The following is a 26,120-nucleotide window of genomic DNA, read 5'->3' on the forward strand; positions in this document are numbered from 1 at the left end:
TGGGGCTGAGTGTGAAGTTTATTCAAGTAATTTTCATTTAATATATAAAATGTGTTGCAGTAATATGAGTATCTGTATATAAATATCTACTTAGAATACACAACTAAAGCTTCCCTCTAGCACACACACAAAAAAGCAGGTTTTAGGTAAAAAAAACAACAGTGTGGATCAACATCTGAAGGTTTCATTTGTATATTTGATCAGTCTGCGAGAATGATGCTAAATTATTTGGGGAATGTGTGGTATCAAACAGTGGAGGATTCTGGAAAAATAACCAACATTTTATCCAGTTTTTAGAAGGAATCCAGCACAATATGACCCTGGACACATATAAAAACATTGTTTTTGCTTAATAAATTCAAAGCAACAAAACCAAAAAAAATCAATAATGCAATTCACTTTAAAACTGTATTTATGCATAGTCAACATTAAAATGCCCTGCTGATTATTGGCTCTCACAAACAGGAAAGTGGCCCATGACCGCCATCTGTTCACTTTGTCGCAGGTTTTTATCATCAAACTTCATTTCTGATGATCTTTTCCTATTCCTTGGGATTATTTTGCAGATTCTTAATACCTGAAATAAAACCAAAAACATGAATGTTAAATTTAACTAGATGCAGTTGCCCTAGTCATTCGAAATAATTAAGTTATACTCACTGCGAAATATGACATCCTGAAACATAAGCGTAGTTTCCGGTGTAACGTACATCACAGCGCACAATATTGTTACTGTAGTCCGACTCTGGCACCTGGTAACTGGGATTTACACTAACCTAAACCAGAAAGGGAAAAACAGGCTGGAACTCAGGAACAAGATATTTCTTGAATACAATAACTCTTCATTTGATTAAGCCCATAAACCTTGAGGATGTAGTTTCCAGGTTTCACATCGGTAATATCTATCCATTGGCAGTCGATGTCGGCATTGTAAGTGTCGTAACACCCTGGACTCAAACCCTGGACCAACAACAACAGTATACTTTCAGCACACAGACATGTAAAATGGTAAAGGTATGTTATTTGGGTTGCACTTTATTTTACAGTACGCGCACTTACGTGTACTTACAGCATTCTTACCTAAGAAATACTGGGTAATATAAGGTAACTATATGGGTTACGGTTAGGTTTAAGGGTAGGTTCAGGGTTAGTGCATAGTTATTATACAGTTATTGTAATCACTATAAGAACAGGACTGTAAAATAAAGCACTAATTTTATTTGATGTACCTTGAAATATAATGGGAAAACCAAGATATATTATTCATACAGCATCATGTTTTTTTACAAAGTACCATAGTATTACCATATCATGCCATCACTGGACCATGGTACTGCTATAGTAAGGTTGAAGAATCGCAAAACGACCTGAAACTGAAGTTGTGATAGTCTTTTCTTCTCTATTATGATGTATATCCATCATCTCAAAAGAGAAAAATTTTAGGCGGGACTTGATTTCGTCCATGGGGAATTGATTGGATGGTTGGCGTTTGCTATTGCTTGATTTCATGTGAGTGACAGGTTGCTCCTCCCTCAGAGAAGAGAAGAGAAGTCGCTGCAAGAGGGAGGAGAAATTATTTTGATTGAATATTACAAGGGCACATGAATTAAAAAAATAATAATGATGGATACACTTATAATAAATAATGCAATGTTCCATAAAAAATAAGAATGCTCAATTTTGATTTCATTGTGACTATAATGTATTCAGAGCCGGCTTCAGACTGTATAAACACATAAACCATTACACATTGTTGCAAGACATGCAACTCTTAAGAAATTTGATTAAATAAGGGTTAAATAAGTCCATACAAAAAAATTGCAAGACCGACTCTGACCACAGCTTTATTATAAATAAAGCTAACGAACATGCACACAGTCTCTCACTGACAGGATAGTAGTTTAACTGCTATCTCACTGGCGGAAGAGAGAAAAAAAGCTACACATCTTTATTCTGCTTTGCTCTAACATAAGCATTTACAGTAGCCTACTATTAAAAAAGCATCATCTAGTTACCTTTATCAAAACAGTTTATCAGTTTTCATCTGTTTGCTTTGTTTTGAATGCAGTCAGCAATCTCGCGCCAACTGAAAGTCATTTCATTCATGCATTTCATCCTGTCCCGCCCAACATTTTTTCTTGTTCCAGAAACTGAATATATGTCACAATAGGGAAGAAAAGACTATCGCAACTTTTGTTTCATGCCGACTTTAATAGATGAGTGTGACCTGAGTGTGGGAGGTGCAGGCGTATCGTCGGTAGTAGCCGTAGTCACAGGACGTGTCCTCAAGACAGAAACTGGCCTTGTGTCCCTCTGCTACTCTTCTCTGAGAAGTGGCGTCCAGCAGGTCATAATGGCTGAACTCGTCCATGCTGTGGTAGTGCCTATAGAGACAGCAAAATATATCAGGTTATCATCATGCATGACTTTCAACTGGTGCATTTCAAATTGTGCCTGCCTCTGGGAATCGCATTGATAAGTGAGCTAGTTAATCGACTTAGAATGGGACATGTATCAGATTTTCAGGCAGAGAGGAATGTCATGTGGAGCCTTTCCAGATGGACTTCGTGGCCAATGTATGAGCAGGAATTTACACCACGCCAGAATCTGCTTAGTTCACCTCAAATATTTTCAGTGGAGCCAGTGAAATTGTTAAAAGGACAGTTCGCATGATTTACTTTTACTTTTTCATGATGTTTTTTTTTCTCAAAAAGAACATTTAAAAACAGTTTTTCATGTGTTTTTTCCCCCATGCAATTACAATAAATGGGGACTTTAGAGCTTCAAAAATGCAGCAAAAGCACAATAAAAGCTTCTTAACCCATTCAATTGTGTGAGGAACACACTGAAATGTAATCTTTTCCCTCCAGTAAGCTGTTCATTTGAGAATCAGTGCTACCAGATCATTAGCTAATGTTTCCATCCATCTATTTGTATGCACATTTTCTGAGCCAAAGTCTGTCATCAAAATAATGCTTGGTATATTGACCTCCCAGAAGCATATCACACAATTGCGTTCCCAAAGACCAAGCATCCGAACACAAAATAACATTGCAGCATTTGTTGCGTTTCATCTTCGCTCTCTGAGACGAAAGTCATTTATGATGGAGGAAAAAGAGAAGTGGCTTCCTCGATTGCAGCAACTTCTATTTTTATTACAGATATATTGTGCCATTTTCCCAGGAAGAAACGATTTTGTTCTCTTGACCACATGGGATGAAACGGTGCTTTATTCGCAAATGTTTTATGCGAGATTCCAATTTTGCGTAGTTGGCTTATAAGCAGGGCCTAAAACTAACTTTTTGCCATACCTGCCAATTGGCAATTGGTAAATAAAAAAATTTACCGGCAATAAATAGTTTTTTACCGACCATGAAACCAAAATTTTGGTTATGACAAAATTCACAAATCTCTATTACAATTTCGATAGGCTACCACAGCTAAAACTAGCCTAACTAATATAAATTCAAAACATTATTAAATAATTAAATATAAGAACAAATAATCAAATTACATGCAATATGACAAATAAATACAGTAGAACAAATATACAAATGAAATAAACAGTGCTTTTCAGGTAGGTCTAACAGTAGTTTTCGGGTACAGAAATTATGATTAATCAAATGTAAAATAACACTGCATAATCTTTACTGTATAAATTAAAAAGATGAATCCTTATTAAAGTGACAAAAGTTACTGAGTCAAGAGCAGTGAGTGATTTTTTCTTTGTCCATGTTGTTTGATTAACAATAAAATCACAGACAGCAGCAGGTTTCTTAGGCTGCTGTCACTTTAAGAGCTAATGCCAGGATCGAATATAGTGTAACACATGCTTTTTATTTCTCAACTGTTTACGTTCACTTAAGACATAACCGACTACTACTTACCAAGACAGGAATTTTTTGTTGTTGTTGACAATTTTGTGTGAATTTGTCTGTTCAAGAGCAAGAAGGAAAGAGAGCTAAATTCAAGATTCACGCGCTGTCTGAGGCTTTCTGGGAGAGAATGTCCATTTCGGATGTGCGAGTAACAAATTGTGTTCCCTTTCGCATCTTCTTGCACTTGATTATTTAAATTGGCAATGCTTAAACTTTCGTGACAATGCAGTGTTGGCTTCGGATTGAAACATATTAATAATTCAGATTTGTGAACAAATCTTTCAGACTGTTTTTGTGAACAGGATTACACAGTGATTTGTGAACTGAATCAATGATTCATTAATTTGATCCAACTCAAAAGAACAATTGCTATCATTGCTACACAAATGGTATCAAGACTAATTTATGGTGTTTTGCATCATATTTGCAGCATGAAAGCTCCAGTCGCTTTATTGTAATTGTATGGAATAAAGCAAACTGTACATTCTTCAAAATATTTATTTTTATGTTTCACAGAATAAAGAATGGTATACAGGGTTTGACTGAGTAAAAGATTCAAAATGGTCATTTTTTGGTGAATGACTCCTTTAAATCGATCGGGAAAACTGCAGCATAGCAAAAAAAAAAACACTTAATATAGTCATATTGGATGATTCAATAGCCCACTGTAAAGAAAAACATTTTGTACAGTAATAAATAAATAAATAACAGGCAAGAAAAGCAGAAAACCATCATATTATGACACGTCAAATAAATGCAAATCAGCCCACAGACTTTACACCCCATTTATGCACAAGACCTAAAGTCATTGTACACACTGGAGCTTATCCAAATGTAAGCCATAGTTGGTGGTGAGACTCGGCTTACTTCAGGATGAAACTATGCAGAGAGCTATTACTGACTCAAATGAAGTATAAGCAGCAATACCGGGCCTCTGCTGAGTGTTTTCATTTAGACAAGAACACAGACCCGTTTCCTTGTAAAAACAGCACCACCAGCACTAGATTGAGATATCCCTCAGATAAAACACTCAAACCATGATAAAGCCGCAAATGAGCTTCACAATCTTGCTTTTCCCTAAAGAATTCAGTTCAATGCATCATCTCCCTTTAGAGTTCTTTATAGTGGTCTGTGATGCATTACTTAAAGGAGTAGTTCACTTTAAAATGAAAATTACCCCATGATTTACTCACCGTCAAGCCAGACGAATACAATCAGAGTTATATTAATAAATTTCCTGGCTCTTCCAAGCTTAATAATGGCAGTGGATTGCAACGAACAGATCTCAAAAGAAGCTCAAAACTATATATTAATATAACTCCGATTGTATTCATCTGAAAGAAGAATGTCATATACACCTAGGATGACTTGAGGGTGAGTAAATCATGGGCTAATTTTCATTTTAAAGTGAACTACACCTTTAAGACACAAGTGAGAAAACTGCAGAAAATGCTGCAAATGATTTGAGCTGTTAGAATCAGACTTACTGATGGCAGCTGTGCCATTCCCAGGTGTAGCGTGGCCTGCTGGGAAGAAAGTCGGAGGTACCTTGGTTCTTGACTCGCTGCGGGAACCTCAGCAGCATGCGCGTGTCGTAGTCTCTCACGCTGGACCTGTATGCAGAGCTGCTCAACAAAAACAGCCCAGCGGTTACAGAATATCAGACATTCTTTGAGTTTCTCATATTGTCCTAACAGCTTTCAGAATGTGTTTCTTGGCCCTGTGGCCACAATTCAAGTGCACATGGAACAACTACAGTCTCCAAAAAACACTCCTTTTACTGGACTAGACTATTCTTGTGTGCCCCAGTAATGTGTTTCGCAGTCAAGCATGTGATCATTTTTCCATGTAAACAGCTTTATGTGAAGTCTGTTTGCAGAGTTTCTCACTTCCCATCGTGGCAGGACTTTCGTTTAATTTTTTTCCCCCTCTCCCAGAGCTGGTTTGAGTTATAGGATGTTCCTACCACATGGGTTTTAAATAGGTTCTCATGACTCATCTGTTACACTCAGAGGAATGCAAGTGTACTAACTCTCCTTCTCTTACGTTCTTCTGTTTTATATCAATAATTATACCTCGCCAAGCAGTTTTCCTCAGAGGCGCATCTGAGATTGTACATTGGAACCCTCTGCACGTAGGCGGACGCTTGAATGTAGTATGGGTCTCCCACAAGATCAGGCAAACCTATGAAACACTGAAATGTTTTATTAAAAGATACAAGAAAATCTACAGAACCATAAAAATAACAGCTTAAACCAGCCTGGCCACCTGACGAACGCCAAAAACCCTCTAAACCCAATATAACTAGACCACCCTGACCAGCAAACCATTTTTTGCTGCAAATATGTCATTATTTTAAACTGACAGTTTTAATTGAATTAAAAATGTGTGTAATTATGCAATTAAAATACAAGAGGTGGATCTGATGGCGTCCTGCTTTCTTTTCTTTGTTTGAGCGACTTCTAAAACCTTTTTTAACTTAGTTTTCAATATAGCTGCAGTGATAGAGTTTTCATTGTAGCCAGTAGATGGTGGACATTACGAAGTTTCCGACCTAAATTTCTGACTGATCAAAATTAGACATTCTAATGGTTGATTTTTTGCCATAGCATTGCAGAACATTTTTAATCCTCAATCACACTTCAAAAAATGATATGATCAATAAGTTATAACAACATGTTTTTACATTGCTTTAACTCATCAAAATAAGTCAAGCAATTTTCAAATTTTATTTACGTTATACAAGATTCAACTCATTTTTTAAATGAAAATTACTTAAACATCAAGTTGATTTGAATAGATAGATAGATAGATAGATAGATAGATAGATAGATAGATAGATAGATAGATAGATAGATAGATAGATAGATAGATCTGTCCATACCGTGCTGGAAGTATCCTGTGCCATATCCCGGGCGCTGTTCAGGACGGGGTCTCTCGTACGTGTCATAATAGTTATAATACGGGTTGTCCGGGTCAGTAGACTTATATGGGTTGTAAGGATCATCTCCGACCATTACATCATCTTCCCGCGCGGTTCTGTCGGTGCCGTTGACCGATGTTTGCAGCTGATCCGTGTGATTCCTGCGCCCGTGCGATCCTCTGGCGCGCTCTCCATCCCCACCTGATAACCAGCGCGAGGCGCCACCGCGCGCACCGATACCTGGCGGCAAACGCGCGGAGCCGCGGCTCTGAGAGGCTCGTGAAGGGGAAGATGAAGAGGCTGAGCCGTCGGTTCTCGTAGCCGCATCATCATTGCGCACAATGGCTATCGGCCTGGCTTCCGTCTGCTCTTTCTTTCCGTCTCGTTTTAACGGTGGCTGATACTCAGAGCCTTGACTTAATATACTAAAGAGTTTGCCGTTGTGCTGCCATTGTATGGTTTGTCTGAGAGCTTCCGCACCAGTGTTGCCCTGACGCTGAGAATGACCAGTTTGTACAATGCAACTTAATAAACACACATGCGCAAAGGCGTAAATTAAGGTTTCAATTAAACTCGTACTCATTTTTATTTAATTGGATTCTCCAGTTCTTCTGCTTGTCGATGTTCCAGTAACTGAACTGGGGGAACAAGACACTGGTCTAAGTTGTGCTCTTTCATAAAGCTGATTTGAAAACAATAATAATTAAAATAATTATTAAAATTAAATAAAGTGACACTTACATAACGGAAAGGTGAGATCTCCGTGCGACCTCCTATTGCTCTGCATTTGGACTAACTGATGCGCAAGTGTAAGAGGGAGGAGGAGCTGATTTTTAAAGTTTCTTGTTATACAAGCTCCGGTAACGGTTCTTATGAAAGCTGCAAAACGTGAGATTCAACATGTTCAAAAAAAAAAAAAAAAAAGACGAAAACATGCAAAGAATTTTTTTCTTACATCAGTGGAAAAATATTTATTACAATTTTCCTCGGTGCAATACATTCCCAATCGTATGCTCACTACATTTTTAAAAGGATATGCCTATTATAGGCTATACCAAATAATGATATAGCCTACCATTTTCTAAAAAACAAAACAATACTTTACTTGCTCCTTGAATAGACATGTAGGTCTAGCTATAGGCCTAAATCATTATTTTCCAAAATATTTTTTCAAAGTTAAAATTATTATTAGGCTACATTATTGGGAAGGTTACTCCATTTGACTTAAAACGCATTTTTATTAATACAAAAGTCTAAATATTTTTAAACAAATGGAATGACCCTGATACACACACTCTTTGTTTAAGGTTTTGTTGTCATATTGCTTTATGTATTTTATAAACAAATAAATAAATAGCCTACATAAATAAATACATAAATAAATAAATCCAAACTTACACCAAAATATGTTTAAAGACTTTTTAATTGTTATTTTTAGTTACGTTCATTTCTGACTTTTTATATTTTTTAATACAGTCCAGATGGGGGGGAAAAAAAAAGTTTTCACATCATTAAACGATTCCTTCTAAACATTATTAACAAACGATGTTTGAAGAAAGATTTGGTTTTCATGTTGTGTTTAGACAAATCCCTCTCAGTCTGACTTTTGGATGAACCTTTAAGAGGCACTTCAGAAAAAGAATTCTTGGCACAAATGTCTCCACATGTCATTGTCTCATAATACGGGCCTGCAAAGTAGGTAAAGCATATTTACACTATGTTGTCTGTTCGGGAAGTTGTTGCTCATAAAATAAAATCCATTTTTTATTTTCCTCCAATCACTTTCACAAAATCCTTTGATACTTTCTGCCACTTCTCTGAAAAGTGAAAGCAAAGTCATGTGTGGGGCCTTCACAGGTTCACATGTGTGGGGCCTTCACAGGGCCTGTCACAGTGTCTGGTTGTGTTTCCCTGGGTTATCACTAGAGGTCCTCGTTCTCAGTGTGTCATTCACATTAGACTACAATTCCCAGCATTCTGTTCTGTCACTTATCTGATTATTGCACTCAGCTGTTTCCCATCACCTTGTTAGTTCTGTGTGTATATATTCCCTGTCTGTGTTAGTGTTTGTTACGGAGTCCTTGTTTATGTCACCTCACTTTCCAGTCTGTATCTGCCCGTTTCTTGTTTTTGTCTTGTGTTTTGGATTGCCTTATTGGATTTTGACACCTGCCTGGATGACTACGAGTTTGGATTGCCCTTTAATTAAAAACTACTGCTCTTGGATTTTCTGCCTCCTGTGTGTGTTCCGTGACAACGAGGTGCTACTTTAAACATCACATGTGCTTATACTTTCAATAGGAGCTCCATGACTTGTTGGAAACTGTTCTACGTTTGTCACATGATGCACTGTTTATAACATTCAATCATAAACGTACCTGGGCCACCCAGACCTCAACATAGATCCACTCTTTCCTTCAACTGCTCTCATCTGACCCAACTACTGCCTTATACTTTCCCATGAGCAATGCATCCTATGGCTTGCATGATTGCAAGTTAGAAGAACTTAATCAATGGTCTTGAAATTCTGTGTCTAGCCTCTTTAACCACTCATGCCCAGTGAAAAAAACACAAGGACCAACATCGCAGCTTCCCAAAGTTTTTTTCCCTCTCTTTTCAGTGGACCAGCAGAGAAAATCCTTTAAATTTAAGGGTTTGTTGAACGTGGATCATACATTACATATTTCATTGTGGCCTTCACTCTGAACCCAAAGATTATCTGAGTCAATGTAAATGAAAGCTCTGGTAGATGAGCGATATTTATCATCCACGAGTGCAGTCAACTTCCATAATGTTGACACTAGAGGGCACATTTTAATTTAACAAAAGTCTGGTACTCTTCTTTACAGACATGCTAAAGATTTGATTAAAGCCGTAATAGAGGATTATATGATATTTTGTATCCTCAGTACAGTGAATGTATTTAGAACAACTTGTAGATGCCCAACTTAGTTAAAATTTAAAATAATGCAAATGAAGAAAATCACAGCATGACGTGCTATGCAAACAGGTTCAGATTGTCCGCCTAAAATATGGTGACTATACTCACAATATAGTTTGGCCTGGTGTAAAATAATTACCACATAACTAAAATGACATTAAATTAATCAAGATATTTGATTAATTTAATCAAATTAAATTAATTTAATATGAATTAATTAAATTAATTTAATATTAAAATGTTCCATTTTATTATAATTTTTTATTTAAAAAGTTTTCATTTAAATTTTTTTAGTATTTAATATTTTATTTTGAAAAAAACTATTTGCAAAGTAACCTGTGCAGTTATTATATAGCAAACTAGGTAAACTGGTGATTCATGCCACAGCTGGAATGCTGCATCGACCAATCAGCATCCAGGAATCTGTTTTATAGTCTGCCGCATGTTATATGTTAAAGCCATGCCATGCAATGTTCTCCACTTGTGTCATCAAAGTATCCATCAATCAGTTGAGTGTTAAGAACTGTATCAGTTAAACGTTTGATTTATTATAATAATCTAGAGAAAATCTATGACAAGCACACATGAACTCAAAAATCGGCCATACATATGAACATTATGACCTCCCTGAACCGCTTGCGTAAGCTGAAACATGCCAGCAAGGCTAATTTTGCACAAAAGTGGATGTCTGCCCAAAATGTCTTGGAGGTAAGCGAGTCTTAACAGTTTGAAAATGCTACATTTGGTTCAAGAGGCTATGACAAGAATAAAATGAATGTAAAGTAGGCTACATCACAAAAAACACTTTAAAATGGTAACATATTATAAAACAAACCCTAAATTCCTGTCCTCCTCCATGATCTGCTGGCGCATTCAAAGAGATAAATAAAAGTGTTTTTCTTCACAAGGACTCAGATGGGGTATTCAGAGAATGAAGCTCTAAATATCTGCTCATGTTCCAGAAGGCCAGATTCAAACGTTTTAATAAAGCCTTGCGTTCCAGTGTAGCTGTCTGCCATGTTTTTGAGAAAGAAAAATAGAAAACACTTTGTACTTGTCGTCTCAGCGCCACATGAGCAGAACCAGCTGTACTGGGTCACTTTGTTTTTCGTACATCACCCGGTACGTTCAGCGCATGGGCTTCCCTTTCCTCTGGCAGCGGTCACTCCTGCTTTCCTCAGACAGTAGAACCACATATGAAAGTAATTAACCTAGTTCCTCTGTCCACGTTGCTTGCTTTCTCTTCAATTGATAGGCTATGCAGTCAAAAGTGTCTGGTGAAAACACAGAGACGGCCTAAAAGTGGTGGTCACAGGGGAATTAGGTAAAATGCAATGTGAATCATATATCTGTCAGGCACTGTACATGCAGGTGGGGTTACATTAGAAAAAATTTACAGATAAAAAATGGTCCATTATCAATAGTAGGCCTAGCGGCACATCAATCATCGCTCATACAGAGGTCATTTTCTGTTGGTCAACGTGGATAATTCGTGACCAACTGGAATAAGAGTGAAATCTGCTTGGAAAACATTTTCGCCCTGAGCGATGGTTAATGTGAACTTACTTTTAATGCCTAGCCTACAGGAGCAACACATCTACCATATGTTTGAATCACGTCAACAACAAAATATAGAAAAAAAAATTGTTTTTCAAAAGATAACCAAACAGGAGCCAAATAGGCTACTAAGGGTATGTTTACACGACAAAGATGTATAAAAAAAGAAAAGATTTTCCTGCATTTATTTGTGTACGGACGACAAAATTGTCAAAACGAACCCCGTTCACACGGATCCACGAAAACGACTAAAACTCTGTATTATTCATGCCAGGCCAGTAGATGGCGATGTCATTTCGTAAAGAAACACTATTATACGCATGTGCATGACGGCACCGTTTAAACAAATTCATGTTTTTTGTAGTTTACACAAAGAAGTTAAACAAATTCATGTTTTTTGTAGTTTACACAAAGAAGTTAAAAGTATCGTTTTCAAAAACGTGCACTTTGAAACCGTTTTCAAAAGTTAGCGTTTTCCGTTTGTAGTTTAAAACTGTGTCGAGTAAACGTCCCCTAACAGGGGGAACATTCTTCTAAGCAGCTAGTTTGCAAAAGGCCTATGTTTAAATTGACATGAGGGTTGTTTTCAAGACAGTTTTCAACAAATGGAAAACTTTTTATGCGTTTTGGCCGTTCTTTTAAATGACCACGGAGTTTTGGGGGCCTGAACGCAACCTTTTAAAAGCTAGATTAAAGAAACAAAACCATTATCATATCCATGTAAACAACAAAAACCTGAATTTGTGAAAATGGTGAGGGCATGCACATGCGTATTACCTGTTCAGTCTATAGGTGTGCAGTGTTTCCTTACAAAGTAGCATCACCATCTACTGGCCTGGCATGAATAATACAGCGGATTTTAGTCATTTTAGCAGATCCATGTGAAAAGGGATCGTTTTAAAAACACTTGTTATCTGCACGCGAAAAACCCATTAGTTGATTTCCTAACTTATGGAAAAGGAAAATCTTCCTCTATATATCCCTAAACTAATATTAAACAAGAATCAAATACATTAGGGGAATGTTCAAAATTAGCACATGACTTCTTTAACTCACTAAATTGCGAGAAAATCAGGGTTTTTTTTAACCTAACATTGGACTGCCCATAAATTCCTATAATAAAACCTTTTTAAATAACTTAAATCATAAATGATCTAATATAACACATCTATACTATTTGTAGACTATCCAAATAAAGTTGTAACTCGACACAGTTTGAAAAAACACGCAAAAACAGCAGGTTTCCATTACTCATAAGCAAGGAGCAAAGCCTTAACTGGTATACACTGGACTACGTGGCACTCAGCACGTGTATGCTGGATTGGGAGAGAATTCACCGAGAGTGAATAAGGGGAGGAGTCCCTCTCTCCTTTAGAATAGGGAACATCTTCCCATCTTCTTTCTAAACATTTCTGTCATGCCCTTTCGGCCATTTTTGAATTACCTCATTATAAATCCCACTGAATAGCAGCTGTTTATGAGTAGGAGTAAACCACAATGTTATACTTGGTAGTGACAAAAGAAGAATTCAAAGTTATCCCAGACTTTTGGCTAAACATTTCCACAGAAATTCTTCTGGTTTTGAAGTCGGGCTTTGTTTGTCTTTTCCCTCCCTCTTAATATGGTGATAATGTAAGTTGTTTGATTGAAATCAGCAGAAGAAAATAGTGTTTAGTCTGCTAATAATACAAATATGGACAATGGGGGTAAAAATATAATATATATAAATATATTGTGAAAGTACATAGGATTAGCTAAATAATATAGGCCATATAGGAACCTATTTTCACAAAACATTCAAAGCAATTGTATTTTCCAAAGCAATATTAAAATGTAGCCTATTATCTAAAGGGATATAAGTCTACTGAAAATTAACACATACAGGCCAAATATAAATATCCAAATTCAGCTGAAAAGAACTGTCTTTTAATCAGTATAAAAATTATATTTTATTACCTACTATAAAAATGAATAAGTACTTTTGTCAGATGACCTCGTCCTCATCATGATGCATGCTTGAATAAAGTTTTTTTTTAAATTATAGGAGGTATGTTTAAATAATGATGCAAGAAAGATATATTGAAAATTACTGCTTTTCCATCACACTAGAAAATATTGCTCCTTTGGGTGTTATATACAAAAAAATAAAAACATAATAATTGCATAGTGTTCACAGTATACTGTACATAATATATACTGAATGCTATTCGGGACACTGCCACAGTCACTTTTCACTACAGGATGTGGTACTAGCTCCACCTACTTGCAAAGATCTGTAACTGTAACACTTCAGTTCAGTTCAACATCTTATATTTGAACATATCTTAAATCCCTTTCTTTGTACTTATGCAAACAAATTAATTTTTCCATCCGAATCAAGTTTAGTCTTCTAACATTTTAGGGATCATATTCTCAGAAACACTAATTACGGAACAGGCCTATGATTGAAAATACAGTTAATGCATAATTTGACAGTAAATCTTTTTTTTAATGCAACTGGGCCATTTAGGTCATTCTTATTGTTTACAAATACCATATGTAACCCTAAACCCGTTACACAGGTCTTAAATTAAGCCAGGATTAGGCCTTAGTTCAATTAGACAAAACAATGGCAATGTATTTTAAGATAATATGTCAGTGCAAGTCGCTTTCAGTTAAAACAGATCAAATGCATTTTAGCCTGGGACTAGTTTAAACATTGTCTGTAAATACCATTAGGCTATATCTTGTTAGCTAATTAAGTTATGCTGACCCATTTACTAAATGCAACAAATACGCGTGTGTAGAACACACTTAATGCACAAGGACTGGACAGCCTCAAAACATAAATAACCGCAGTAAAGCAGAGCTTTGAGAGACATCATGTCAAGCAAAACTTAACGACAAGGAACACTACAGCGTGCTTGAGAAAACAATGCTGTAGATGTAATAAGTGTTCGTGCATCAGTCAGTTATACCGACTCCTTCCTCCTCTTTAGAGTCCCATTCAACTCTGCGTATCTCCTTCTGTCTTGCAGTCCAGGCAGATGATGCAGTGTGATCTTATATGATTTCTGAAGTACAACATCTTGTCCTGCTAAAGCTAGGACCTCGACCACAAGGAACTCCAACGCCCCGGTGAAAAACACTGCGCCCTCCTCTTCGATGGTCTGCATGGGCTTTCCGTCGCTAAATGTACTGGAATGAAGTTGGTTTGACGTTGGACGTTCCATATTCGCCTATTTAGGGGCCGTCTCTAAAGTTACATGCGACACTGGTATAAACGTTTCTTAACTTCTATTGAGATTGAGGAGTCACGTGCCGATGTGGGCGGGGTCTGAGCCGGTCCGCCATGATGGTAGGAGACGCTATCGGTTGCCAGGGGCAACGCCATCAGAACTTCACAGAAGCGCGACTAAACATTCAAGAGCTCTTTCATTTTTGCGAATTTATTATTTTCGCGCATTTATTATTTCGGCGGGACAGAGACAGATCTACGAATACGAGAAAAAAAGGAAGAAAGTAAAGAAATGCAAAAAGATAAGGCGAAAGAAAAGGGACCTTACAGGAACAAGCTCACACCAAGCGCAAAACAGCGGTATTTGGAGAAGCAGCATCAAGATATTTGTTCTTTTGCACTAAGAACAGTATTGTTATTTTATTATTATTACTTATGTTGTCCATGAAACTTATGTTGTCCGAAAAAAATACATATATATATATTGTTAAGCCATATCAAGTTGTTTCAAGCATTTATTTCAAGAAATAAAAAAGTAATGAACAAGGCACTCAAACAACACTTTTGCACATGTTCGTTAAGGCACAGCAAACAGTGTCAACTTATCAAAGGCATCAGCCAACCAAGCAATCCGGCGTCTCCTCGTCAGAGACTTGCTCTCCCTGATGCTGTGTCCATTTCGGTAACCTAAAAAACTGTATTCCATTCTTCCTACGTTTTCCAAATGTATCGTGTGAGGTACTGGAGCAGTTTTTAACGCAACAGTGACTTCCAGGCATGGTAAAACAGTGTGGAAATGCGAGAACCTCCTCTACTACCGAGTTAACAACACACGTAAACAATCTTGTTTTGCCGCCGGAATCCTGCCAACATGGCGGAGAGGGTGAGAATCCCGCGAGATCCCGTGATATCGAGGGGAGGGGCTCTGTACCATGACGACAACTCCTCACTCTCAATAGCGTTCGAAGACAATGACTTACAGTCATAAAACCTACTGTACATTGTTCACCCAGGTCTCAGGTATGATGCACACCGTTTCGATTTTTGGTATGACAATAAACTGTTAAATCATATGCAAATATTGATATGTATTTCAAAACTGTATGGGATCATATACAACATATGACAATATTTAAAGCTCAATAGCGTTAGAATACAATGACTTACAGTCATAAAACTTACTGTACATTGTTCACCTAGGTCTCAGGTATGATGCACACCTTTTAGATTTTTGATATGTATGACAATAAATTGTTAAAGGGTACCTAAACCCTAAACCAACTTTTTTTAGTTAATGATCTGAAAGAATGGGGCTTTATTAGTACTGTTCATTGATTCGAGTAACTTTTTTGAGATTTGTGTATAAAGTGTTTTAATTCTACAATATATGGTGTAAAAACATCTGAGTGCTGCCCTCTTCAGGTTGAACGGTGGCTACTGCAGTTGAATTTTCCTATTGGATGTTTGGGGTGGTTCGTGAGGTAAGGGGTTTTTGGTGAGGTAGGCAAGTTCCATACAGACAGATGCGTCTCAGGTGCACGCCCCCTCCGCTGGGCTCTGCCCACTTTTCCAGCATTTTTCAAATATTGCCAGTGGGTGGAGTCAGGCTCTGACCAGGGGGTTAGTTACCCTTTAAATCAAATCAAATATGCCAACAAATGCCATATGACCTGGTGGAGGGCAGGGCCGGATTCAGCCAGCCCCACTAGGGGGTGCAGGTAGAATATCAGGGGGGGCAAGTCATTTAACGGAACATTTAAATTTGACAAATATAGTGATTTGATCAGCTTATATCAGTCATTATAGCATCAGTCGTCTGCTTTTCCAATGCAGTTTTCCAATTAGTAAATCCTTGTTTTGTGAAAACGAAATCCAGGGCCGGAGTGGGACCAAAAAATCTACCGGGAAATTTCGTAGACCACTGGCCCTCGTCGCCGGCAGGGCCGGATTAAGAGTTCAGAGGCCCCTGGGCACAATGTCTTGTAGGTCCCCTCTTAGGCAGGCCAAATGTATATTTTGTCCAGGGACATTTTAATATGGCATTTAAAGTTTTACTGATTTAAAAGTAACTTTGTTGTACTATGCTGGAGTAAAGTTCATAAATGGTCGATTTGTAAAACTATGTTGGGTGGACCTCTGTGCCTCTAGGGGGGTTCGGGGGCAAGAAGCAGCACTGGACTTCAGGCATTTTGGCATTTCCTTCTCCCCAGTCTTCCTCCAGACTCTGGCACCTTGATTTCCTAATGACATGCAAAATTTGCTTTCATCCAAATAAAGTACTTTTGACCACTGAGCAACAGTCCAGTGCTGCTTCTCTGTAGCCCAGGTCAGGCGCTTCTGCCGCTGTTTCTGGTTCAAAAGTGGCTTGACCTGGGGAATGCGGCACCTGTAGCCCATTTCCTGCACACGCCTGTGCACGGTGGCTCTGAATGTTTCTACTCCAGACTCAGTCCACTGCTTCCGCAGGTCCCCCAAGGTCTGGAATCGGTCCTTCTCCACAATCTTCCTCAGGGTCCGGTCACCTCTTCTCGTTGTGCAGCGTTTTTTGCCACACTTTTTCCTTCCCAAAGACTTCCCACTGAGGTGCCTTGATACAGCACTCTGGGAACAGCCTATTTGTTCAGAAATTTCTTTCTGTGTCTTACCCTCTTGCTTGAGGGTGTCAATGATGGCCTTCTGGACAGCAGTCAGGTCGGCAGTCTTACCCATGATTGCGGTTTTGAGTAATGAAACAGGCTGGGAGTTTTTAAAAGCCTCAGAAATCTTTTACAGGTGTTTAGAGTAAATTAGTTGATTCAGATGATTAGGTTAATAGCTCGTTTAGAGACCCTTTTCATGATATGCTAATTTTTTGAGATAGGAATTTTGGGTTTTCATGAGCTGTATGCCAAAATCATCAGTATTAAAACAATAAAATACCTGAAATATTTCAGTTGGTGTGCAATGAATCTAAAATATATGAAAGTTTAATTTTTATCATTACATTATGGAAAATAATGAACTTTATCACAATATGCTAATTTTTTGAGAAGGACCTGTATAATATAGGACAATTAAAATATTTTTGTCCTAATTTCTCCTTGAGCTTTTATTTAGGAGAAAACACCAGATAACCATGCTGATCGCGTGAGCAAAGTAATCACGCAGCACAGACAGGATGCCTATTCTTAAAGGAGAACTCTGGTCAATTTTAACATTGAACAAATTTTTTTGTACATTTGGAGTGCTGTCAGTACAGACAAAACCGACAAAAATCGGTGTTGCCTACACCGTGTTATCCTCTTTTTAAAATGTGCACAGCCATGTGGGTGGTGTTATTAAGAGTGACCACGGTCAATCTGACTGCAGTAGATGTGAAAGATATTAATAAAAATGATGTTAATTCAGCCAGCTCACATACCTGTATTTACTTCCTGTTTTCATTCGAAGTCCACAGTTGTCGATTGTCGAGTTCGCACGCGCGATCATTGGTAACTAATATAACTAATGATCGCGCACGCGAACTCGACAATCGACTACTGTGGACTAACAAGAGGATAACACGGTGTAGGTGTAGTGGGACGTATTGTTGCCCGGTAATCAACTTAATGTGCTTGGGGTAGTGTGGGTCCAATCACAAACAGGGTGGGATGATATAAAAAAGAGAACATGTAGTCACTTATTGCGTGTGCTTGCTGGTTGAGTGTCGCGTCATTGCCCGTGGGACTGCCCTTTGTCCCTGTAGTGCTTCCGCTTTGAGGTAGGTAGTGAACACCGATGTGGGATGTTGTGTAAACGATTGTGTTTATAGCATCGGGATAGTACGCGGCTGTTCGCGGCTCCGGCTCTTACGTTACATGCCTCTCTTGTAGTCCCGTGTCATGATGCTTTGAGCGGCCGGGATAGGTTGCGGAGTGAGCTTTGAGCGGCGGCGCTCTCTCTTTGTAGGCCCTCTTGCATTCCCGTGCTTCGGGGATGTGTATTCCGTGTCCTCTGTATGCGTGGATGGGCGACGGGTTTATGAATTAAAGGTACGTGAAACCTCCAATTTTTACAGCGCTCATTCTTTTATATATCGCAAGTATGCTTATGTTTGTATTTTTAGGAGGAATAGCTGTGATACCTGGTGGGCAACGCTGATTTGATGCTGCTGCTCTGTCTACATAAAGATTATCTCGATAACAAACTCTGTTCCCCACACACGTGTGTGTGCGTGCACAGCCTAGGCGTCTTGCGTGAGGCTTGCTCGCTCTCCAGTACGTGCCACCGTGAGCGCCGGGTGTCTTCCACACTTCCCAAGTGTTTGTGTTTGGTATTTATTTTTCCAGTATATTCATGTATCATTGTTTGTGCTACTGACTGTCCTGATTGGTTTATGTTGAGTGTTTTACAGTATTTCGTGATCTTTAAAAGTGCTGGTAGAAGATCAGTGAGGGTATACCAGCACTAGTACTAAACCCTTCTTGACTTTCATGTTTTCATTTTTTGTAATATGGTTTACTAGTTTAAATGTTATTTGTGATTGTGATCTATTTGAGACCTGTAATATTTTTTTTGCCCTCATTGCAGGAGCCGAGGCTTCATGGTAGGCCACTAGTAGGCCCTTACGCTGTGGTGGAGGGCTCGTCACAGAGTGCTGTGTGGTTATTTCTTGCCTTTATTGCAGTGTGTGTGCTGATACTTGTACACGGGGTGCTGAGAGTGATATACAAGCCTTGTGCTTACTGAGTTTGTGCATCTGCCGTTAAGCCTCGGTCTCCTTTATCTTGTGGTCTCTTTTGTATTGTGAATGAGAATGACCCAGTTTTATATCTTTAAAAATTATTGTGAGTATTTAAATAAAACTTTTGTATTATTGGTATCCACGTCTCTAGCCCTTCTTGACAAATCACGTTCCTGTGTGTCCTGTGTAAAATCTTGGATTCAAAGTATTAACATTTCCCTGTAAACAGGGTGGCGTAGTCATGTTTAAGCTAGAGGTAGTGTCCTTATTTTTTGCTCCTCGTCTAGAAGAGAGAGAGCCCCGCTACATAGGCAACACCGATTTTTGTCGTTTTTGTCTGTACTGACAGCACTCCAAATGTACAAAAAAATTTGTTCAATGTTAAAATTGACCGGAGTTCTCCTTTAAAGTCTTGTGCTGTTTTATAAAGACACAAAGCCATATCATGGTTTAAATTTTAGTTTGTTGGCAAAATATAACGCTAGAGACCTTAATTTTAGGTTATACATTTTACATCTTTACATATGTGTTGGGAAAAGGGAGAAGAGAGAGTTCGGCAAAAGGCGGATTCGAACTCGGTTCGAGCGCATCAAAAGCTGCTTTCAAGCACTTCACGCCCTACTCGTCACTAGGTGCAAATTACAAGAGAAAGCGATAGAGAGATATGGAGGAAATGAGAACACGCTTACAGAAAGAGTAACCAAATAATTTCAGTGACTGACTGACGGCGCAGGAAACTCAAAAAAGGGGCTGAGCTCAGCTGACGACAGTGTGTCTGCGTGCTCCGCTCTGCAGTGACTGACTGAGACGTGAAGCTCAGCAGGTTCACCACAAGCCGGTAAAGCGGCCACGCCCTCCCTATGCATCTACCAATCAGTAGCTACTTTTAATGAGGGATAGAGAGCAGAGAGCGCTCACTCTGACCATTTTTCTTGAAATATTTTTTAAATTTGTGATCTTTGCATGTCATCACGTTTGGGGGGGCAGTCACGGCATTTGGGGGGGCATTGCCCCTCCTTGCCCATGCCTATATCCGGCCCCGGTGGAGGGACTTCTGAGTTCGGAACTGTCTTGATTAACTTAGCCCAACAGTCAATTAAGATTTGCATGCTGTTAGCAGACTGCAGTCACAGGCATCATGGCCAGATATAAAAAAGGGAAACACAAAAAAGAAACGTTGTGCATCATACCTGAGACCTGGGTGAACAATGTACAGTAGGTTTTATGACTGTAAGTAATTGTCTTTGAACGCTATTGAGCTTTAAATATTGTCATAGTTTGTCTATGATCCCATACAGTAGTGAAATACATATCAATATTTACATATGATTTAACAGTTTATTGTCATACCAAAATCGAAACGGTGTGCATCATACCTGGGTGAACAATGTACAGTAGGTTTTATGACTGTAAGTCAAGTCTTCGAACTCTATTGAAGTTAAAAAACGTTTATACCAGTGTCGCATGTAACTTTAGAGACGGTCCCTAAATAGGCGAATATCGAACGTCCAACGTCAAACCAACTTCGTTCATTCCAGTGCTGAACGTTTGCTGAAAGTGCTCGACGGGAAACACGAGACCTGCACGTGCAGACACCCGATCAGTGACGACGACTTGTGGCGCGCTTCCTTTTCTTCTTCATCGTCAAGGAAACACAGTCTTTAACCAAAACACAGTTTACATAAGTCATTTTGGACACATTCATTTAAAGTTAGTTTCATTACGTGTTTTGTAGAATTGTTACTTTACTTCCATAAACAAAGGTCTATGGACGGATCTGCTTCCCACCGCAGGACCGCAATAACACCATGTCATAATTACCTGGGAAGTCAGTTACGACTCGAGTTAGGAGTCCTATATGGAGGACCAACTGTACCATATTTAAAAATAAATACAGAAATAAATAAATGCTCAATAAATAAATAAGCATAAAATTAATTGCCCCCAAAAATACAATAAACAACTAAATGTAGGTAGAAATTAAATTATACAGTGAGACATAAATGTATATATCTCTTTTAATTAGCTTCTTTATTTATTCACCTTTGTAATAATTACCTCATTTATTTATTGTCCGTTATAATCTTCAACTTTATTTATTAATTACTTATTTTTTTAAGTATTTATTTATGTGCATGTTATAATATTTTTGTCTGTTTTATTCTTCCTTTGTATTTTTTTTACCCTATTTATTTCTTCAATGCTATTTATTTCTGCCTGTCGCTTTTACATTTCTGAATGCATTTCTGCCTCATTATGCAAATGAGGAGGGGCTGTGTCTTAAGGGGTCAACTTCTGCCCATTGGTTTGTTAGCATTTTACTGCATCGGTCGAATCTACATGCCACCGGCCACAGTCACAACAAAGATGGCTACCTACGATGAAGTTGTCAGTGAGCTGAGGCATTTAGCAACTGTTTTTGAAAACAATGCTAACGTTTGTATTGATTTTATTATTTTTCGTTTGGACGCTCTGACAGAACATGTGTTTCAGTTAGCGGCACACATGGACACAGATGTCGACAATGTAGTTTTTCAGAATCTGGAGGAAGCGGTCGCTAACGTTAATCACACACCTGGGATAGCTGGTCGCCCTGCTTATATGCTGCCTGTGGACGCCATGGAAGGACTTTTACATGCGGGTTTGCCTGTTGGTGCCATTGCAAGGCTTTTTGGAGTCAGCGAACCAACAGTTCGTCGTCGGATGGCAGAGAATGACATAAGGTGAGTGTACCATTACATGTGATGCCAATAGAACCAGTGTGTGTAACGTTACCAAATCACAAGAATGACACAGGAGAAAGACAAACCCTTCCTAGCTTGTGTTAATTTACAAAGTTATGGAACTAAACAAGAATGGATAGAAAGTAACGTTAAGTCGCACACACAGTCTTTTGAGGAGAGTTAAAAGTGGAGTCTGAAGTCACTGTGTGTGCGACTTAACGTTACTTTCTATGCATTCTTGTTTAGTTCCATAACTAAAGCTTAATGTCGAACCATTTTCTTCTCACTTCTGGGAATGTTCGATTAATAGATGAAACTCCATTGACTGCATCTGTAATATGCTATCAAACTTCTTTTTTTTTAGGACCCGATACGCCACTATGTACGCTTGAAAATAAAATGTGGCGTTTTGAATGAACTTCTGATAATAAAACTTCAATTCCTGCATCTGATAAATTTTTCTTTTTCATTCGCATTCATGTCATAATATGATGCCCATATATAGGCCTAGTTGTTAGTCGGATTTAATGGGCGGGATTTATGGTAATTGAGAATGAACGTGCACGCGCATCCCATTTACGACTGATTGGAATTCATTAACACACACACATTTCACTATCACATCTGACGTTTGCGAAGTATTTGTGAATCAGGAGAAAAGTTTTCGGGAAGGTCTCTTTACGCGCAAATCACTCGCATATTTACTCGTATATTTACGAATGTTTCATGAATGAGACCCATTGTGTGTTTATCTTTCGCCGTTTCGCGCCACAGCGCGCACCGTTACGGACTAGTCCATTCCATTGAGAAAGTAAGGGGTGTTATGTGTAGGGACAGATAACCTTGAACTGGACATTTTAACTACTACTTCAACATTTCAACGTATTTCTTAAGAATATTAATTATATTTAAGTGTTCAAGCAGCCGCCTATGCCTCTATGTTAATCTGACTCTGGCCCAGTACGGGCCACCCAGGGAGGTCTGAGAGCATGGAGCTCTGAACCCACCGCAACTTTTTGGACTTTGTCATTATTACGAGCTTGGCTTCATCACCATGCTTTATTTTTAACCAGGAGAAGTGCGCCATGCCTTTTCCTGGAGGTTTCATGTTTTTCAAAGCTCCACCACGGTGGAGATTGAACTCACTCCCCAGCCAGAGTGCACTCTCTCCGGCCTAGGTCACAGCCATTGAGGCCCTGGAGCATAGGCGTAGCCATGTGTGTGCCGGTGCCACACCTAAAAATAGATGGAGAATTATTTTTTAAAGTCTTAATAAAAATGTTTTTCTAAACTTGGACTATTGTTGTTTACTTACAATATTTGTACATTTAAAATGTATTTTCATTTTTTAATTATTATCGTTAAAAAAATATCTGCCAACATTTGGACCATGCCAACCAATCCGCAAACAGCCGCTGAGTGTTGTGCTGTTGAGGCTCGCGCGTCATGAAGAGAAATGTAAACAATGAGCGCAGCGGTTAAAAAATTAATGCGGAGTTTTTAGATTTATAACATATTATACAGTTAAGCAACATCACACGATCACGAGTGCTGAATACCATCACAATTGAAAACGTGAAACTGATTTCATATGACAGTTCAAAAAACAAGTAATTAATATCAAGTCACTTACATTTTAGAGACAATATTGACTGTTTTTGTTCAAGCAGCGAAAATAGTTCAAACAAAGATCACAGCAGAACCACAGCGCAGCTCACCGGAACACATAACTGCATTAATGAATGATTCAGCACTTTGAATGAATCGGTTGAGTCAAAGATTCAATGACCCATTAAACAACTGCCTCATTCCTGAACGATTCAGCCGTTTGAACGAATCATTTGAATAAATGACTCAATAGCCGTTTCTCAATGTCAAGGATACTTCCTTGGCAGGATTGATCCTTCCAAGTCATTTCCTTCAGAGGCTAGGCGAGGCTCCTCTTTAGCATTCGGAGAACACGTAAATGGAACAGGCTAGCAAGTGCACGTCATTGCGTCATTACGTCAGTGAAAAGATCCGCTTTTGGCGCTGCAAAAATTCAAAAAGATCAAAAAGTTGTGATGTACACTACCGTTCAAAAGTTTGGGGCCAGTACGATTTTAAATGCTTTTAAAAGAATTCTCTTCTGCTAATCATGTTAAATTACTTTGTACAACTTAACTAGTTATTTATAAAAGAAATGCCGGTGACGGCAACCAAGCTAAATGAAAGGTCCGGTTCAGTTAGCTATCAATAACGTAATTTTTATATATTTGTATAATTTGTAATATCAATACGGTAGTAATTTGTATTGGCACTTAAACGTTAAACTTTACTTAGATGTATAACGGTTATAACAAATGTATGGTAACTTACATGTACAAGCATAGCGCCCCGTTATTGCTCCGACTCCGCTAACGTCTGACATTTTTTATTTTTTGAACAAGATAGCAAAGCTGGCACATAGGATTGTGGGTGATTTGAATGATTGATATGCTACACATATGCATCCTTTCCTGTGAATGGGATATTTTTCGAACGAAGGACTCAGTCCTTGGTTGAAATTCTGAGGATCCTCGACATTGGAACAGTCCTTCTACGGATGTCGATGACGTAGCATCCTCGAAATAACGGCTTCCGAGGATCCTTCCTTGACATTGAGAAACACCTAATAACTCACTCATTAAGACGGTCATCTGCCGCCCCCTACTGGTGGTTTAGTTTCGTGTTTAAAAGTAGGCTATAATTCTATTTGTATATTCAAAAAATATTTAAAACAATCTCATAACATTATTTAACGCAGTTGTAATATTTCAGTGTAAATTAATTTGATTGGTACAGCCATATAGTTTCTTATTATTTCAATTGAATTTATTGATCAAATTTAAGAATTTAAAATGAAAGATGAAGCACATATTTAAACCGATCAGGGGAAATGCTTGTTATAAGGTTAAAATATCATAAATATGCAGATTTAAATATGTAAAAGCTGACTGAACACTGATGAGAATATTGCTTCAGAATAAATTGTATTTACAACACAAAAAAATCCCATTTTTTCTGGACAACCAATTTTTTTATTTGGACAAGTGAATGACCGATTTTCTATTACTTGACAATAAATGTGGCACACCCAGTTTTTCTTATGCACACCCAAAGACGCTTTTCTGGCTACGCTAGTGCCCTGGAGGTTTGAACCTGTGTGACGGTGCAGATCCACTTGTCCGTGCGACACTTCTGTTGCGCCGCGCTCCACTTTACGGTAGAGATCCACTTTTGCGACACGACTCTAGTGTGGTGTGTCGCTACTCGATCCGTACCGGAAACACGATCTGTACTGCGCATGTGCGAGAACGCGTCTCCTTCCTGTCTGATGTCGAAACCATTTACAGCAGTTGTTGTTCGACACTACCCGATCCGTATCGTAACCCTAGACAGTAAAAGACCGTAACTGAAGCCCCTTAACTGACTTTTATTTATCCTTTGTCATTTTATTGATTGTTTATTTATTTTATTATAACTTTAATTTATTTTCTTCTCCCTAAAGTTGTGTTATTCTACGTACTCCGTTTCATGTTAACACTCATATATTTGTCAATTCTGTTTAAGCCAGTTATTGTTGTCAATTTTACATACAGATGTGTATGTAGTCTCCTCTACAGAAGTAATATTGTAATATATTGTAATATTTACAATATTACTACATGTAATATTTCATTTTGTAAAGGTTTGTTCTACTTATTGCAGCATACTTTAACAAATGTCTGCACTCAAGAAAAAACACAGAAACACTCAGAATAACTATTTATTTATTAATAAATGAATTAATCCATACCTACCTCCATCCATCTATCATCCATCCCTCCATCCATCCATCTATCTATCTACCCCTCCATCTATATCCCTCCCTCCCTCCATCTCTCCTCCCTTCCCTCCATCCCTCCTCCCTTCCCTCCATCATCCCTCCTCCCTTCCCTCCATCATCCCTCCATCCCTCCTCCCTTCCCTCCATCATCCCTCCTCCCATCCCTCCTCCCTTCCCTCCATCCCTCCTCCCTTCCCTCCATCATCCCTCCATCCCTCCTCCCTTCCCTCCATCATCCCTCCATTTTATATGTAGAATCTGTCATACCCTTCTAGGCAAAACCTCTCCATCAGCTGAATGCACCACCACTGGCGAATCAATGGCACCTCCTC

General features: G+C 38.5%; 1 protein-coding gene across 1 annotated transcript; it reads right to left on the reverse strand.

Annotated features, from left to right (window-relative positions):
* On the reverse strand, positions 1–26,120 carry loxa (lysyl oxidase a). The gene is made up of 9 exons (XM_077243013.1): positions 26,056–26,120; positions 7,543–7,680; positions 6,763–7,439; positions 5,954–6,062; positions 5,366–5,503; positions 2,228–2,384; positions 865–960; positions 661–776; positions 1–577 (listed from the first exon to the last, which is right to left on the reverse strand). The coding sequence occupies exons 3-9, from the start codon at positions 7,382–7,384 to the stop codon at positions 571–573; spliced, it is 1,245 nt and encodes a 414-aa protein (XP_077099128.1). The 5' UTR covers positions 7,385–7,439; positions 7,543–7,680; positions 26,056–26,120; the 3' UTR covers positions 1–570.

This window comes from Siphateles boraxobius, unplaced genomic scaffold (genome assembly GCF_051911475.1).
Source record: "Siphateles boraxobius isolate OS27281-9 unplaced genomic scaffold, OSU_SipBor_1 25, whole genome shotgun sequence".
Lineage (NCBI taxonomy): Eukaryota > Metazoa > Chordata > Actinopteri > Cypriniformes > Leuciscidae > Siphateles > Siphateles boraxobius.